This window comes from Vicugna pacos, chromosome 13 (genome assembly GCF_048564905.1).
Source record: "Vicugna pacos chromosome 13, VicPac4, whole genome shotgun sequence".
NCBI lineage: Eukaryota > Metazoa > Chordata > Mammalia > Artiodactyla > Camelidae > Vicugna > Vicugna pacos.
The window spans coordinates 32,393,205-32,410,545 of record NC_132999.1 but is presented as its reverse complement, the minus strand read 5'-3'; the positions used below and the strand labels follow the sequence as shown (position 1 = coordinate 32,410,545).

The following is a 17,341-nucleotide window of genomic DNA, read 5'->3' as shown; positions in this document are numbered from 1 at the left end:
AGAAAAAATAAATAAAATGGAGCTCTGGCCTTCCACAAAATGACTGTAACGCTGGAAAGTGATAGGAGAGTACAAAACCCTCCCAAAAGTGCAGAAGGAGAACTCCTGTCCTGCTGCAGAGAGCAGGAAAGGCAGCGAGGGGAAAGAGGCTTTCGAGCTGGGCCCTGAAAGATAAGCAGGTTTTGACAGCCAGACAGGAGGAAGCAGCAGGGTAACTGAGAACAATCTACATGCCCAGTGGCAGGCACTTAGCTCTTGGGATGATAAGTCACTTCATGGCACATTCCAGAGCTGCTGTGACCAGTGAGGGACAACTCAGGTTTTTCATTAGGCCAGGGCTGAGAATCCATCGGTGGCTGAGAGCCAGTTGGACATCATTTACTGCTCAGCCAACGCCGTGGTAGACCAGATGCCCTAATTTATTTGTTGGTCTTCATATTAAAGCTGTAGTTTGCCAGTAAACAGGCAGGGTAATGATGCCAGGCACCCTTGTTAGGGGCTAATAATTGCTTAATCTGTCCACTAATTGATCCCGGCTCCCAGTGGCCCTCCATCAAGGACTCAGCCTGTGCTCAATGCCTGGCCATGCTGCCTCAGAGAGTGGCTTCTGGAAATGGAGGAGCTCATTGTGAGCCATCCTCCTTCACAGATCAGCAGATTAATTGGGCTGCTGATCAGGCAGCTAATAAAAGAATGAGAGAAAACAAAGCCAGACCAGAGGCTGCAGCCATCCAGGGTGAGTGTGGAGCAAAGAAAGGAGAGGGTTTACACTCATCTCTCACCTTGAGGTCAGACAGAGTTCAACAGGAATCTTTCCCATGGATCGGGAAGTTTTGGAGGAGATCTTTCACTTGTATTTGGTGTAGGGAGGGGGTGCTAAGTGAAGAGGGACACGAGAAATGTCGGAGAAAGGAAGAGTGGAGAGGAAATGCCGTCCTTCACTATGGGCCAAACGCATTGCATGGACAGAGCAGAGAGTGTGGACCTGGGGACCTGCGTGTGAATCCTAACTGGTCACCAGCTTTCTCTGACCAGTTTTCTCATCTTGCTAGAGAGCTAGTAACACCGAATCTGGAAGATGGCTTTGGACTAGATTAGAGCTCCTGTATTTTAACTGCCTGGCACAGCACCTGAATATTGCGATGGGCTTTAATAAACTCACTTAGATCAAAGGTTGAAAGGCAGTCAGGGTAGTGAAAGAGAATGGATGTTAGAACTGGGAGTCCTGGTCTGTGAAGGTGACTAACTATGGGATCTGAGGACAAGGATACTGAACTGGAGAAGCCAATACACTAGCAGAGAACCTGGCTTATCTTTAAAATTAGAAGAAAGAACCCAGTTATTCCCACGGGTGCAGCCCACACCGACAGTCTGATTCCATCTATTTTAGTCCTCTCCCCCAAAGTGGAAGAATCCTCATCTGTCAAGTAAGGAGAACACTCTCTCCTGCTGGGAGACACCATCCACCCTCTTAAGATCGGTCTCTATCTCTTCAGTAAACAGGTTTGTTTCTTTTGAGCTGGTACAATCAGGAAGGTGAAAGAAAGCAGAGCAACAGGTGAAGGCTGGAGGCTAGAGAGACTGGAGGAGGAGGAAATGTCGTGGCAGAGGATATGAAATTGGCTGGGTGGCCGGCAGATATCACTGTCTTGTGCCAACCTTGCCTGGCCACGATGACCTTCATCCAGCAAACCAGACTGAACATTTATTGTTGTTGTTTCTCCTGGTGTGCTCGGTTCAGGGCAAGGCATACAGCAGGTGCCGAATAAATGCTCATTGGAAGATTTTTCCAGGAATTCATTCAACCTGGACAAACTAGAGGGTTAGCTGAACTGATAAGCATTCATGCCAAGATATATGAGAGGCTCCTGCTCATAGGGGTGCATGGCGGGGAGCAGCTCCCTACTGCTCCCACCACGAAAGGCTCTGATGGGAACAGTACAGGGAGTCCTGGGAACCCAGGGGGGCTCCTGACCCAGCCTGGAGGTCAGGAAGGGGCTGTGGAAATTTACAAGATGAGTAGAGTGAGCCAGGTGAGAGAGGTGCCAGGGGAGGTGTCCCAGGCAGGGGAAGCCATACACAAAGGCAGGGAGGTGAGAAGGAAGACAGCCTGTTTGCTAACGGAGCTCTGCAATCCCAGGGTGCACAGCTCCACGATTAAAGACAGACTCTGAAGCTGGACTAGCTGTATGGCCTTAACCGCTCGGTCCCTCAGTTTCCTCATCAGTTAAGAAGAGAAGAATAATAACAGCTACCTAGTGGGTTACTGTGAGGATCTCAGTGAGTTAATGTAAGCCAAGCTGCCCACACATAGGAAGTGAGCTGTTTACTCACTGCTCTTATTTGGTTTGCCTGAAGGTGTGGGGAATGGGAAGATGTTGAGAGAGAAGCAGGAGAGGTAAATGGGGACATGCTGGTCTAGCTGAGGTATAAGATGGGCACAGAGAGCCACTGCAAGGTACAGGGTCAGAGCTGGGCTTTGGAGAGCGCCCCCTGGCTGCAGTCTGGAAAGTGGCTTGGAGGGAAGTAATGGATAGATGTCCTGAAGGTGGACAGGGTAGAGGTAGAGGGCAAACACAGGAGAGAGCCAGCAAACATAAAGAGGCCTGCAGTCAGGAACAAGGACCCCACATGGTGGTGACTCTGCAGTGACCAAGGCCCAGAGAGCCACGAGGATGCAGCTAACGGCGGGGAAGCAGTGTGGATTGTGACACTGATGGTGTCAGGATGGTGACGCTGATGGCAAGACTATTTGTCTACCAGCCCCAGAAGCATCAGAAGTTTTTACTTACATCACACAATCCTGGAGAAAGGTGACTCGAAAATGACTGAAATTAAGTTTCTGGCCCCTGGCAGAATGTGGCCTCAAAATGGAAACCGAGTTCAGTTTTAGAAAAGTAAAGAAAGTTGCATTTCTGGTACCTGAGTATGGGGGATTGAGGCTTGCATGTGCTGTGCAAGTCTGTCTTCCCTCTGAAGCTTTAGGAGGGGAAGGACAGCTCAACCTCTTTACCATGATTTTGTCAGTGCCCAGCTCAGCTCTGGGACAGGGAAAGTCCTCAGTAGATATGAAAATGTGAAGGTGTGAAAATGAAACGAATTAAAATGGACCAGTGACGGGCACTGTATGTTCTGCAGCTTCATTGAATGGTAATTACATCAGCTCCATTTTTGCAGACAGGTAAACAAAGTCAGGGTGGTGACCTCAGCTGCTGAAGGTCTCACAGGGGCCTGGCTGGGATGCAGCCAGTTCTACAGGCTCCAAAGTGATGCCCTTTCCTTTAAGCCAAGATGGGAAGAGCCAGGAGTCTATCTGCATGTGATTTGCAGAATGATTTACATATATGCCTGCATGATTTTTCTCTAGAGAGTTCTGTGTAAGGTTTATGGATACTGTTCTCTGCTAAGAGGCAGGACACTGCAGTAGGAAGAACCCAAGCTTGAAGCAAGACAGTTGCGGGGGCTGGGGGGGGGCAGTCTCTGCTGGGCCCAGATTGTGTGTCATGTGGCAGGAGCCACTCTAGGCCCAAGCTGACCGGATACCAGACCCCTGTCCGCCCTCTGCCGAGCCCAAGGGCCCCAAATGATGGAATCACAGACAGTCTGGTCTTGAAGAGCCTGAAGTTCACAGTCTCTTCATTCTCCCCCTCCCATCCCCAACTCTGCCATTTCACAGATGAAAAGACAAACTCGGGGAAGCAAAAGGCCCCACGACATGACAACCCCTTCGTGGATCTAGTGTCACACTCTAGTGTCACACACGCGTGAGGCTGATTGGGAAGGGGAGGGAGGACAAGAGGGAGGACAGGTGAGGGAGGGGGTGGGGGCAAAGCAGAGCAGGGGAGGGAGGGAAGGGCAAAGGTCACCACCTCACTGTGGGAGGTGCTAAGTTGTGCTTGGTCCTGGTGGGTGTGAGTGTGTGTGACTGTGTGTGTGTCCTCCCCACTCCTCTCCCTGTTCCCATGGACAACCCTGAGGAGTGAGCTCCCGGAGGGAGATCCCCCTGGTGGCCCCCTGGCCATGCTGAGCAGGGCTCAGTGGACCCTCGCAGCAGCTCCTGGAGGACCATATTGCTGCTGCATTTTATAGGCGGAGAAGCCGGCTCTGGGAGTTGAGGACTTGCCGAAGGTCCCCAGCTGGGAGGTGAAAGCGGTAGGACTCAAACTCAGCAAACTCAGGCCTGCCCAAGTCCAAAGCCTCAGCTGTGCCCACTGCCCCTGCCACCTCCAGAGGGTGGTGTGCCTTCCCACAGGAGCACTCCACAGATGTGGGCTTAACTGAAGAGGACAAGTGCTCTGCAGATGGAACTTTCCAGTGAGAGATATCTGAACAATTCCAGGAAGCGTCAGTGAAAGAACATTCACTTGACCAGGAGTGAGACCTGAGGTCTAGTCCTGGCTGGACTTCTGACTTGCACCGTGGTCTTCCCAGTGTGCAGATGAGGAGGGTTCAGCTAAATGACTCAGGAGGTGGCGGGGAAGGCGGGGCACACAGTACAGAAGTCACACGCCTGGGTTCGGGTTCACAGTAAGGATCAGACGAACCATACCTGGCACCTGCAAGGTTCTCCATTAGTGCTGCCTCCTCGCCTATGAGTGACTTATTCAGAGCTTACTGTGTTCCAGGCACCATCTTAAATGTTTTATGGATATTAACTCATTTAATCTTCACATCAACCCTAAGAGGCAGGATTTCCATTATTACTTCTCTTTTGAGATAAAGGGACCAAGGCATGGAGAGGTTACAGACATCCCCAAGGTCATCCTGGATGAAGCAGGGCAGCTGGGCTTCAATCCCAGGAGGCGCAGCTCCAGAGACCCAGCTCCAGGGCAACACGGGCGCGCCCTTGACCTCTCACGCGTAGCTGGGGAACGAGGACAGTTTGACCTTGTAGAGGCCATGAGTGGGGTTCAGGGCAGCAGAGAGTGACTGAGAATCAGCCATCCCACCACCAAGGAGAGCCCTGAGGACATCAAAGCCCTGCCACTCTAAATGCCACCCCCACAGAGCTCTGCCATGATAGGGCTTTCCTCTGCTCCCAGCAGCAGGCGCATTGGCAGCTCGGCCGCAAGAACCGTGGTCCCAGCCAGATGGGGACGACCAGGCCCCGCGTGTCTGTTCTCCACTCAAGGTCACCAAGTCTGTTACTGGGAAAAAGATTTAACAAAATTTAAGGTACCTCAGCCATCATCCTTCTAGGCCTTAGAGCCTTCTGTCCTCCCCAGAACAAGGTGGGCTGGTGGGGTAGGAGGGGTGCGGATCCAGCTGAGGGCTGGTCTGCAGGGCTGCGGTCTGGGCTGTTCCCAGCAGGCTGGGAGATCCTTGGGAAAGAGTATGCCTCAGTTCCTCGCGGGCAAAGTAGGGGAAAGATGCCTGTCTTAAGCTGCCTCAGGAAGGATGAATTGTGTCTCAAGGGACAACGAGAGAGGTGGGGAGATGGGCCCCAGTGCCACATCTGACATGAATTAGCTGTGTCACCCTGGGTAAGCCACTCACTTCCCTGAGCCTCCACAGTCTCACTGTCAAATGCACAATGTTGTGGGGGTGGCCAGAACACTGTGTTCTTCCAGGCGGGAAGCTTGGCCTTCTAGGGCTTCCTATCCCTGAGGGGTTAAAAGAGCAGGTACAGGCTTGGGAGAACCAGGTTCAAAGCCCCCTCCCGCTGTTTACTGCTGTGAGACCCGGAGGCTCCTCCTTCTGAACTCAGATTTAGCATCCCAGAGTCAAGACAGCATTTGTTCTTCACAGCAGCCCCGTGAGATAAGCAAGACAATGTCCATTTTACAGATGTGGGGGGTGACACTCTAAGATCCAGCCCTGGGCCTCTAATAGCTCAAGTTTAAAGGGAGAGCAACAAATACAAATCAAATGCTAACAAATCAGGGCAATGAAGATGACCATTGGGTGGCCCACAATGCAGGCACAAAGCAGGGGCTGAAAGCAGTGGCCAGAGGACCCACAGTGGGTACTGGAAGTGAATCTTGGGAGGTGAGGGGTGTTTGCCAGGTGACAAGGAGTGGGCCTGAGACCTCCCAGGCAGAGGAGCAGCAGGTGCAAAGGTCCGGTGGTGGGGAGAAAACTGTTCAGGGATTAAGCTGTGCAGGGCTGGGATATAAGGAGACTGAGGCCACCTGGGAAGAGCCAGATCATGGAAGACTGTGACCATTTACCTTGAGAAGGTGGTGGGAAGGCACTGGAGGCTCTGCCAAGGAGCAAACATTGATTGAAAGCTCACAGAACAGCACAGAGTCTATCCACTCAGCATGGCCAGATTCCTTTTGGGGAAAGCAGGGTCAACAACAGAGAGAGCCCTGGAGAGCGATTCAGCTTCTCTCTGCCTCAGGCTTTGCCTGAGAAATGGGATGGTGACCCTGCGCTTGGTCTGTGGCCCACAGAGGAGGTGGGCACGGGAGTTGGGCTCCCAGAGATGAAAGTATTGACAGTAAGTCTACTGTCTTTTCACAAACAAGGACAAAACAGTTGCATCCGATCAGCTGGGGGAACAGGGCTGCTGCCAAGTTTAGCAACTGGCAGATGGCTGCCAGCAAAGGAGTTGGTACAACCAGGAGGGACTGGGAGAGGTTATTACAAGGACGGTGCTGGGGAGGAAGGAGGAGGGAAGTGAGAATGCCATGGAGTCAGCTAAGGTGCCTGGAGCGGGGGCCTGAGACCCCCGCCCAGCTCTGCCTCAGACAGGCTGCTTGTCTTTGGGCAATCACTCCCTCTCCCCGAAACTCAGTCTCCTTGTCTGAAACAAAGAGGGAGACGCTGTGCGGAACACAGCCCTGTAAAGATACAAGTGGGGTGAATAAGCCCCATGTTTGTTTGCAGAGTGCCTTCGCACTTACAAAGCAAATTACCCGCTTCATCTTCTCAGATCCCCACGGGGAAGGGGTGGCATCTCCTGGGGGCCTGCTGTGTGCCAGGCACCGGACTGGGTGTCTGTTCACTTACATCTCCGGCCAGCATCACAACCGCCTTCACAGATCAGTGTGACTGATTTTACCTTTAAGGAAAGCAAACTGCTAGGAAGCGGCGGACTCAGTATCTGACCCCAAGACTGTCCGACGGCAAAGCACGGATACCCGCTGCCTCCCACGGGTTGTTATCACCTCCGTGGGCTTCTTCATATCCCTTCGACCTCATGGGCATTTTGAGACTACAGTAACCTCTCTAAACTTCAGTTTTCTTATATGTAAAAATATAGTTGATATTCATTCCTATGACATAGAAAAATTAATACAATCAAGATAAAGCAAATAACTTAGATGACATTAACAAAATAACAAAATATGTAAAGTGCTTAGAACAGTGCTTGGCTCATACATAGTGTCACATATTTTATACGTAACAGACCTACTAGAAGGTAAAAATGAAAAAGTACTGGCAAGAACGTGAGATAGGAGGAGCTCTTACACACTGCTGGGGGCAGTGTCAAGTTGTGTAACGTTTTAGAGAGAAATTTGGAAATAGCCAGTAAAGTTGAAGACACACGTATCCTATGACCTAGCAATTACATTCCAGTTGTACACCTTAGAAAAATATTTGCGCATGTGCACAGGTAACAGGTGTGTATCATATTTGTGTGATACAAATATGACATTTGAATCAGTACTGTTCTTAAGAAAAAACGGTGTAAACAACTAAATGGTCCATCTTCAGGAGAACAGACAGGTAAGTCAAGGTATAGACAGAAATGGAATAGAACACATGGAGAGAACAAGAGAACTACAGCTATACTCACCAACACAGATGCTGGGCAAAGCAAGCTCCAGTGCATACAGAATGCTGCCATTGTTATAAAGTTCAAAACAAGCAAAACTAAAAATGCGTTGTTTAGGAATGCTTACATGTACAGTAAAACTATTAAGAAGGACAAATACAAAATTCAAGCTGATGGTTAGTTGTGTGCAGGGAAAGTAAGGAGGATAGAGGATTTAAAGGAATAGATAATATTCTGCTTCTTAGGCTGGTGGGAACCTGGGCATTTGTTCAATTATCATTTATATGTTACCTGTTGAACATATTTATATTGCTGACTAGTTGAACATATATATACACACACACGGATTATATATATTGTTGACTAAATATATATTTAACATGGATTAAACACTTAATAAATAAAATTCAATTATAAAGAGATATATTTGAGAAGAGAAATTACACCTTTATTTATCTCTGGTTGTCTGATATGAAGCATGCATTCCTGCTCATGGTAGGTATTTTAAAAGTTGTTTGTTAACTGAATGATTGAATGAATGAGTAAATAATTTTCACTTCTACCAATATATGATGCATTGACCTAGGGCCAGATTTTTTTTTTTTTTTGGTGGTGATGCTGAGTGGGAGGAGGCCAGATTTCTTATTTTTGTAAACCAACGGAGACAAGTAAAACAAAACTAAGATGTGTAGCTGACTCTATGACTCATCCTCAATACAGCACATACAAGAGAACTTCATTCAGCCCTACCTGTTCATTTATCCATCCACCCGTCCATCCGTTCATTCAGCCATTCTTCCATACATACATGTAGTCAATAAATATTTAGTGAAATAATACTAACAGAGTTCAGGTGTAGCCTCTTTAGAAGTGAAGTGAATTCTCGTCCAAGATAATGACTCTGCTGCATGTGACCATACCGTCCCAGAGGCCATCACAGTGTCCAGGCTGGGTGTAGGGGGTAGGCATGGGATGCCCATGAGATACGGCAACTCACCTTGACACACAAATGAAGAGGGTGTTTCCCCCGGGTGGACTCGCCCCGTGATGAATACCACCTTCTGCTCCGCCCCTTCTCGAAGGTTGTCTGTAAGACAAAATGGAAGAGGTTGCTAAGGAGGACAGGGAAAACTTAGATGAGGAGTTAGTATGTGGGAGAGAGGGAGGCAGGAAAAGGATGCTTTGCACTGATCTCTTAAACCACTGGGTTAGAACCATTAAGTCCTAGCCATTACTGACTAGTTGTATTAAGTCCCTGGTTATCTAATATTAAACACTTACGTTTCTCTTCTTTGGTGCAAATGATCATATTAATATTACAATCATCTGAAGAAGTCATATGAAGTCCAATCCCAGATCCACTGACCTTAGAACTAGGCAGGTTATGTATCCTTCCTGAGTTTCAGTGTGCTAATCTATAAACATGGATATTTTCTTCATAGGATTGTTGTCATAACTAAACAAGCTTGCATATCGCCCAGTACACAGGAAAAATTCAGTAAGTGCTGGAGTAGCAAGGGCGCTATTTATATTGGTACCAGTAATAGAGGCAGCTGCTGTTTAATTAGCACCTTTTGTGTCAGGCGCATTATATACATTATTTATAATCCTTACAGAAACACGCACAATTAATACTCCTTTTATCAAGGCAGAAACTGAGGCTCAGAGGTTATATAACTTGTTCAAGGTCTACCTACACAGCTATGTAGGGTAGATCTGAGATTAGAATCCAAGCCCTGTTTGGCCTTGATGGAGTAAGAGGGACCAGATTTCTCTTTCATCTTAAGCAACTAGAAGATTGGACAAAAATGTACAGAATAACTGTTTTCAGACATTGAACAAGAGTCAGTGCAAGACTAATTCACAAGAAAAAGGAAACTAATGAGGTGTGCCCCATGACTGGTTTTTTGCCTGGTGGCCCATCCCAGACCAAAGAGCAGGGAGGGGTATCCTGAACAGAGCATGGAAGTCTCACTGAGATTGACGTTTAGGGGGTCTGGAGCAGGTGGGGAAACTGTAAGTTCCAGAGAAGAGGGAGCTCTGTAGAAAGAGTTCCAGAAATCTGTGAAGGGGTCTTCATGAGTCTTTTGTTGGGTCCCAAGATATGCATGCACAGGGTGAATCTCCACGATGTTATTTAAAAAATGAACACGGAGCTGTGAAGTGCACTTTCTCAGGGCTCACACAGGGCTAGGCATCACTTGAATTCCCACCTCCAAAGTGGAAGTCTGCACTGATCATTCAGGGCATTGGGTAGAGAACCCAGAAGGGCCATGCCTTAGTGGTGGGGCTAAACCACTCTAGACTCACTCCAACAAAATTTTAAAATAAATCTCAAAAGGCCTAAATGGAAGAAAAACATTTTGACTGCCTGCTATATAAATTCTAACTCTCTTTAAAGGAAGACAACAAAATCCAGATATTCAACAATGTATAATTCACAATATCCAGCATCCGATAGAAATTATTAGACATACAAAGAAATAGAAAATTATGGGCCAGAATCAGAGCCCTAGCTCTTGCTGCCTCTACAGAAGTATAATAAAGTTCTGCATTGTGCAAAGACAGTATTAGACAAAAGCAGTAGCCAAGAGTGACATTTCCAGAAAGGAGGGGCAGGAAAGGGCACTTAGCCACAGGCAGAAGAAGGACCGACTGACATAGAACAGAACGATGACCTGAAGGAAATTCAGAAATAAACATTGAGAGGAGCTGGATTAAAGGATCCCATCTGTGCTAGAGGATGATCTGGAGGGAGGGGGCAGGCAGAAACCAGTAACAGGTTTTCTGCTTCTGAAAAGCTAGGGACAGGTTATTTTGAATGTGGTTCATGATCCCAGCAGCTGATGCACCAACATCAGAGACTAAAATCAAAAGAATTAACCCTCTGAAGCCTGGCTCTGACGGCTTAGGACTTGCTTGGTCTATTGGGGTCGCCAGTATTGTCACTGCTTCCCTAAAACTACATCCCTATCAGGCAGTGAGACATATAATGAAGCCAAAATACATTCTTGAGAACTTGCTCTGTGCTCGGATCTATGCTAAACACCTTTAGGAGCAAAGGGAGGGAGAGAGAAGGCTCATCTGCTACAAAGAAGTCTATGGTTTAAAAGAGGAGTTAGATACGTGAACATTTCCTGGACAGAATACAAGCTCCTTGAGGAACAAACTGTGACTTTCATGGTGTATGTTTAATGTCTTTCCCAGGACCCTGCCTGGACTAGGTGCTCAGGAACTGGCCATTGAATTAATAAGTAAAATGTGCTCATACTGATCATGGTTTATAAAGAAATTCAGACACGTTTAATCTTTATCATGCCTCTGTGAGGTGGAGGGTATCCCATTTTACAGGTGAGGGAACTGAGGCTCCCAGAAGGAAGGGACATGCCCAAGGTCACAGAGCTAGCAGTCTCCTCCTGGGCCCACTAATGACAGTATCAGATTCCGCACCTTCTGCCTTTCCATCTATAACGTACAGAGGAGAGTTTGGTTTTATCCCTTGTTGTTTGTGGAAGTTGAGCTATGTCTCAGTATTTATACTGCTTTCTCGCTTAAAAAAATAACAACAAAATAAACCAAAATGCCACCAAGCACTTTTAAAAAACACTGTCTGACACTGACCCCATCTATCCGAGCAGCGTAGAGATGATAAATGGCATTACCAAGGCCTCAGTGAAAGCTACCTTTATGGATGTCTCCCCCAACCTGGTATCAACTCAATTGCATTCAGAATTTCTGCTGACCACGGGGAAATGTAAAATGGGCATTCTATTTGCACACTAATTTTACTCAGCCCCTGCGTCTTCATAAAATGATAACGTGGGGCTAATAAAAATCAAGCATCTCGGGTGCTAATATAAGCAAATGTTGATGCAGGCAGGTAACAAATTGCTTTGTCATTTAGGAGGCCGTAAAAGAGCATTATAATCATCTTTAGGCAAAATGGATGGGTCGCCTTTGCTTAGCTTTTAGCTTGCATTTGCAAAATCAATTTAAGGTAATGTAGCAGCTCTGAGGTGGTGTGACATGGGACCCCCCCAACACACACAATCCTGTCACTAAATCCCCAGACTCGTGCAAAGCCAATTAAACATATTCTTGGGGGAGGCAGCAGGGATGATGAAAGAAGTATGCTTGAACAAAGCCAGGGTGGCAAAGAAGCTGAACCAGGAGACCAAGAATAACACAAAAGGGAAGATAAAGCTGGAAGCTTTGGAGGGGACACGCTCAGGGTCCAGGGGACACTCAAGTGGAACTGGGACAGCCATACCAGGCTCCCCAGGTAACAGATGGTGTTGAAGTCAGGTGTGTTTTGTGCAGCATCCCAACACACACACACACACATACACACACACACACACACACAACTTTGATAGAGGGATAATATCCCTTTATCACCCCTCCACCATTTCCTCATTCATAACACAATTATTGAACATCTACTAGGTGGCTGGGCACTAGCTTTTATATCTTCATTTTATAGAAGACCAAGGCCAAGAGACATTGAGCAACTCACCCTAGTTCTCGCAACTAAGTGCTGGCAGAGCCAGAGTCCCCACCTTGACAGTCTGACTCCACCTGTGTTCTCACCTCTATGCCATCCTGCCTCTTGTGAACAAGGACAATAATATTATTCCACTACAATAGCAATTAAGTCATATTTATTCAGTGCTTACTCTGTGTCAGGCACTTTACATGTATGATCTTATTTAATTTTCACAGAATCCAAAGAAACATCTACTATTCTTACCCCTATTTTATAGGAAATTGAGATCTAGCAAGGTTAAATGACTTGTCCCGACCTGCATCAGTAACAAATGTAGGGGCTGGGATTAAACCTAGGTCTTTATGAATCTCAAATTATACTCTTAACTGCTGCGGCATATCACTTCTTGGAGATCAAATAGGTCCTTGCGGTGGTTTTAAAAATGCATCCACAAATTCGTTAATCTTCTCCCTTCAAGAGGTGAGCTCCCCCCACTTTGGTTTGTTGTTTTAAAATGCTGAACTCCAGAGTAACATGTTAGGCAGTGATAGACAACTAATGAATCCCCTAGAGATAAATACACTTCCCCTAGTTGATTGTAGAACTTAAGAAACTTTGCATCTCATGCTGAGCGTGAGTGAGGACCGGAGCCACAACCTTGCTGTCAGGATGGAGAGAGAGCCTCAGTTGATCTGGTGAATTATCCATGGACCCGTGCTTGATAGAACCCACCAAGATGCCCCAGAGAGCACCAGCTGGGCCTTCTGAGGATAAAAATCTCCCAGAAGTTCACACTGTCAATTTCGTTTCCCTCTGTCTCCTGACAATAACTCTGATAATAACTTGTCATGGGGAGAGAGGTGTTCTGTGAAGGAAGAAGTGGGGGGGGGGGACCTGGGAGGGGAACGTGGAACGTTACAACAGGAGAAGGAATTTTTTTTCTTTAAAGATAGCCTTTCACATTTTCTTGACTTTAGGATGCCTTGGCCTGAGGTCAAGAAAATGCCCTCCTGTTCGTTTCCAAGCCAGACCAGTTTCAGTCTTGTCCCTCATAGCCTGGGGCCCACACAGGTCCACACTGCTTCCGAGCAGGAGAAAAGGAAATCCTGGTGGCAACAGCCAGCTCTGGACTGGAATAGCCTGGTCACTGGTGTCCCAGTGCAGGCACCCTCCTTGCCAGCCCATCCTCCACCCAGCCACTAAAGTGGTCTTTTCAAACAGCAACTAGAACACGCCACTCCCTCTGCTTCTCTGCTTACAACCCTTGAGCAGTGCTCCGCTGTCCTCCGGGCAAGTCCAGCCTCCCTTGGCCGGCCCTCCCAAACTCCACCCCACTGCCTGGTCTCTGGTAGCTGCTGGCCGCTCACCTCCCCAGCCCCTTCCCCAGGCCCCAGCCTCGGCTAACTCTTGGCAGCCCCGTAAGCACGAATGCTCCCTCCACACCTCCACACCTGGGCGCATGCTTTCCTCTTTATAAAATATTCTACTTTATTCAGACTGGCCTTGTCACTGTCTTCCCAGGCAAATCTTCAGTTTCTTAGACTTTCTGTCTCTGCCGCAACTCCTCCAAAAAGCCTTTCCAGATACCTCCAGACCTTCACCCTCTTCGGAGCTCACAGAGCTCACCTGGGCCCCTCATCCGGTCATAAATCACTTGCAGCTGCTCAGGCAGGACCGAAAGCCACATGGCAGGTCTGTTCTCCCTAAAGCCCAGCGCCTGCTAGCCTCTGGGCCACCCTGAGAAAACAGTGGTGTCGCCAAGTTTATTTTCAGCTCTCTCACTCCCTCCCCCACTGCCCTCTGGGTCACAGTCCCTCAGCGAGGCTCAGCTCTCCCACGGCCTAAAACCTCATATCCATGAGGTAGACTCACCCATGCTCCAGGGGTAGGGACTGAGTGTTCTACCCTTGAGACAGGAGACGAGAACAAAGATTACCATTGAGAAGAGTATGCTCACGACAGAGAAATGCTCCTGATGAGAAAGGAAGCATTAATTCTGGAATTTCAGTCCTCTGGGAAAGGAGCCTCTCCCCCTCTGGTACACCTCATGTGTTGAGTACATATTAAAACCACTCTTTTGGCTTTAAAAAGCCCTAAGGAGGCCTCTGACTTATAGGGGACTCTTAGAGCCCAGCAGAACTGCAAAGCCTGAGGAGTGGGCCAGCCTCACTGTGAAGATGAAGGGAGAGGCCCAGAAAGGACAAGCGACTGGCCCCAGGCCACACAGCCAGAGAGGGGTTGAGCCAGGCCTGGAACCTGGGGTACAGAGCTCCAAGGTCCAAGTGGCCTCCTCTTCCATTACTGGGGCACCTTGGGCAATGTCCATGCAGGCTGGTACTTGGAAAGTGCCTGGGGATGCCTGCCCGAGATGTGAAGGGAGCCAAAATGCGACCGGCCCGAGATACAGAGGGCTAGGTCAGTCGTCACCTTGACCGTCACGGGGGCAGCACCCCTCAGCCAGGCTGCCCTGCTAGCCTGGGGCCCTGGGCCTGGAGCAGGTCGGCAGGCAGCCTTCTGGGGGAAGGCTAATGGCAGGAGGACTCTCCCCACCACGCTCTCTCTTGATCCCAGCACCCTCCAAGCTCTTCCAGAAAGTCAGAATCAGAGCAGCCTGCTCAGAGTACCTACCGAGGTCAGGTCTCCTGGGGCACAGGCTGGGCGGCTCTGAGATTGCCAGGCAGGAGATTCCCCGGGACTGCTCTCAGCAACGCTTGTGAGAAGTGAGCCGAGCAGGGTTGGGACAGTCTTAACAGCGACTTTAATCAATCACATGGGGAGCTCTGGGCCAGGAGGGCCCTGTATCGTTGTTCCAGGAAACAAAGGGGCTGGCTCTGCATCCTGCGTGGATGTGGGCTGCCCCCAGGGCTGGGGTGGAGCCTCGGGCAAGGCAGCTTCCCTCAGCTGAGTGTAATTTCCAGGGAGGAGCTCAGCTGTGAGCTGTCAGGCACCAGCACTCCTGGGAACTGGGGAAATTGGTCCTGAAGAGGGGTGGGGTGGGGCACATAGCATCCGCTACATGGCCTTCAGCTGAGGCAGCTCACGAGCATGGGGCAGATCTGAGGCTGAAAAGCAGAGTCGGCTGAGGATGAAGAACTTTCTTTTTCAGTTCAATTCTATTCAATTCTATTCGTATTTTCTAACACTGACCATATGCCAAACTTTGGGCTGGCCCCTGAGGACACAGAGAGCAATCAGACACTGTCCCTGCCACCCAGGAGCTCAAAGACTAGTGAAGAAGAAAAATCAAGCCTGGCTTTGCGGTTATAAACTTGAATTAGAGTCAGACAGAACAAGGGCTAAATCAAATCCTTCATGTGTGACTTTGAGCTCTGAGAGTGTTCATCTCCTCACCTGCAAGATGAGGATAACAATATCAACGTAAGAGTCTCGTGAGAGTTAACTAGATAATGCATCAGGTCTATACCCACAATCTGATGCATAGTATGTGTTCAAAAATGGTACCTTGTTGGGGAGGATATAGCTTTACTGGTAGACCGTGTGCTTAGCACGCACATCCTGGGTTCAGTCCCCAGTACCTCCATTAAAAAAAAAATTAAACCTAATTACTTTCTCCCAAAAGATAGGGGAAGAAAAAGGTAACTTGCAGACACTTAGAGGTTATTTGGTCCAACTGCCTGATCTTCCAGATGCAAAAACTGAGGTCACTAGACTCTAAGCAACACATGACTGCCTGTCTTTTATCACACATTGTATTCCCAGTGCCTCGCACACAGAAGGCGCTCAATAAATCCCCATGGAACGGTCGTCGGGTACTTGTTGCACTTTGGCTGCACGAGTGAGTCAGGCTAGAACTGAGTGCCCAGGCTTTTCCTAACACGTGCTCTGCCTTTTATCTCGCCCAACCTCTAGAAATATCTCACCAGGTTCAGTTTCGGGCTGATTAGCAAATGCAAATTGAATTACGAGGTGCCCTTTTGCAACAAGGACACCAAAAACAGTTTCCCCAGGAAAAGAGGGCGAGAAGAGGTGAAAGCTAGGATGAAAGTCGAAGACAATACATTCTAATCAAACTTGATAAATATGTAAATTAAAGCAGCTAAACAGTTGGCTTTGACAAATGACTTCTCGGTAATGGATTTTCCACACTGGAAGGGGAGAGTTCAGCCTGCCTGCTAGTCGCAGTCAGAGCCCTCTCCGCCTTTCCCGGCAATGCGGGCTGGAGGGGCGGGCACTGGGATGCTTGGAGGCAGAGCAGAAAACTAATCCTTCTTTTAATGGACACCATTTATTGAGTACCTGCTAGCTGCTAGGCAAGCCTCTGTCAGCCCTGTGAGGGCTGAGAATCCCTGTCTCGTGCATGAGGAAGCCAGGGGAGAGGCGAGGACCGGCCAACTCACCAGACACCCAGGCCTGGTTCGGGTGGGACCAAAGCACCAGCTGTGCGAACACAAGTGCAATCCCTCCAGTGGCTTTAACTGTCCCCCGGGCGTCTCACCAACTCAAAAGCTAGTGCCTTTCAGTTTGTTCTCCCCTCACAGGACCTGGTGGTGGTGTTCAGAAAAGAGCTTTCCTTAATGCTCTGTAGCTCCAGGCAGACCCCTTCCCTCTGGCCGCTTCCATGGCTGTTTCTCCATCTGTAAACTTAGCTGTTGGAGTCGGCCCTGCTGAAGGCCCAGACAGCATGAAGCAGAAAGGAGTGGTCAGACCGCAGATTCTTTGCAAAATACGAGACTATTGTCATTGCAAGCACTAAATTTGGAGGTGGGGGTTACTAGGTAGCAATAGATAACCAGGATTATTGCCATGAAACAGATGAGTCTAGCGGGTTACAACAGAGCCATCAGGTGGATGAAAAGGAACAGGTTCTGAGTAGGCCCCGAGTGCCAGGCCCTCTCCATACACTATGATCCAGATCTCACCAGGCCCCCTGGGAAGTGAATTGTTTCCTCCTATTACAGAGGAGAAATCTGAGGTTAAGTCATTGCCCAGGGCTACCCAGCTTAGATTCACAGCTATAATTTGAACCCAGTCTTTCTACCTCTTGTGACTGGTCTTTGCTCTGACACTGACGAGGGGAAGAGTTCATTCCCACCTGTACCAAATAATCCGTGTTATTTTGCACGTCCACGTGTGCAGGCCCACGTGCGCATCTGCCTCTGACTCAAACTCCT

At 48.6% G+C, this 17,341-nt stretch overlaps 1 protein-coding gene across 1 annotated transcript in view; it reads right to left on the bottom strand.

Moving 5' to 3' along the window:
- The window catches only part of LOC102529815 (AGBL carboxypeptidase 4), a 121,208-nt gene extending 107,295 nt beyond the window's left edge, over positions 1–13,913 (bottom strand). Inside the window, 2 exon segments of the mRNA XM_072974492.1 lie at positions 8,721–8,810; positions 13,836–13,913. Coding sequence (XP_072830593.1) covers positions 8,721–8,810; positions 13,836–13,896 — 151 coding nt within the window. The 5' untranslated portion in view covers positions 13,897–13,913.
- Positions 13,914–17,341: the final 3,428 nt, after the last annotated feature.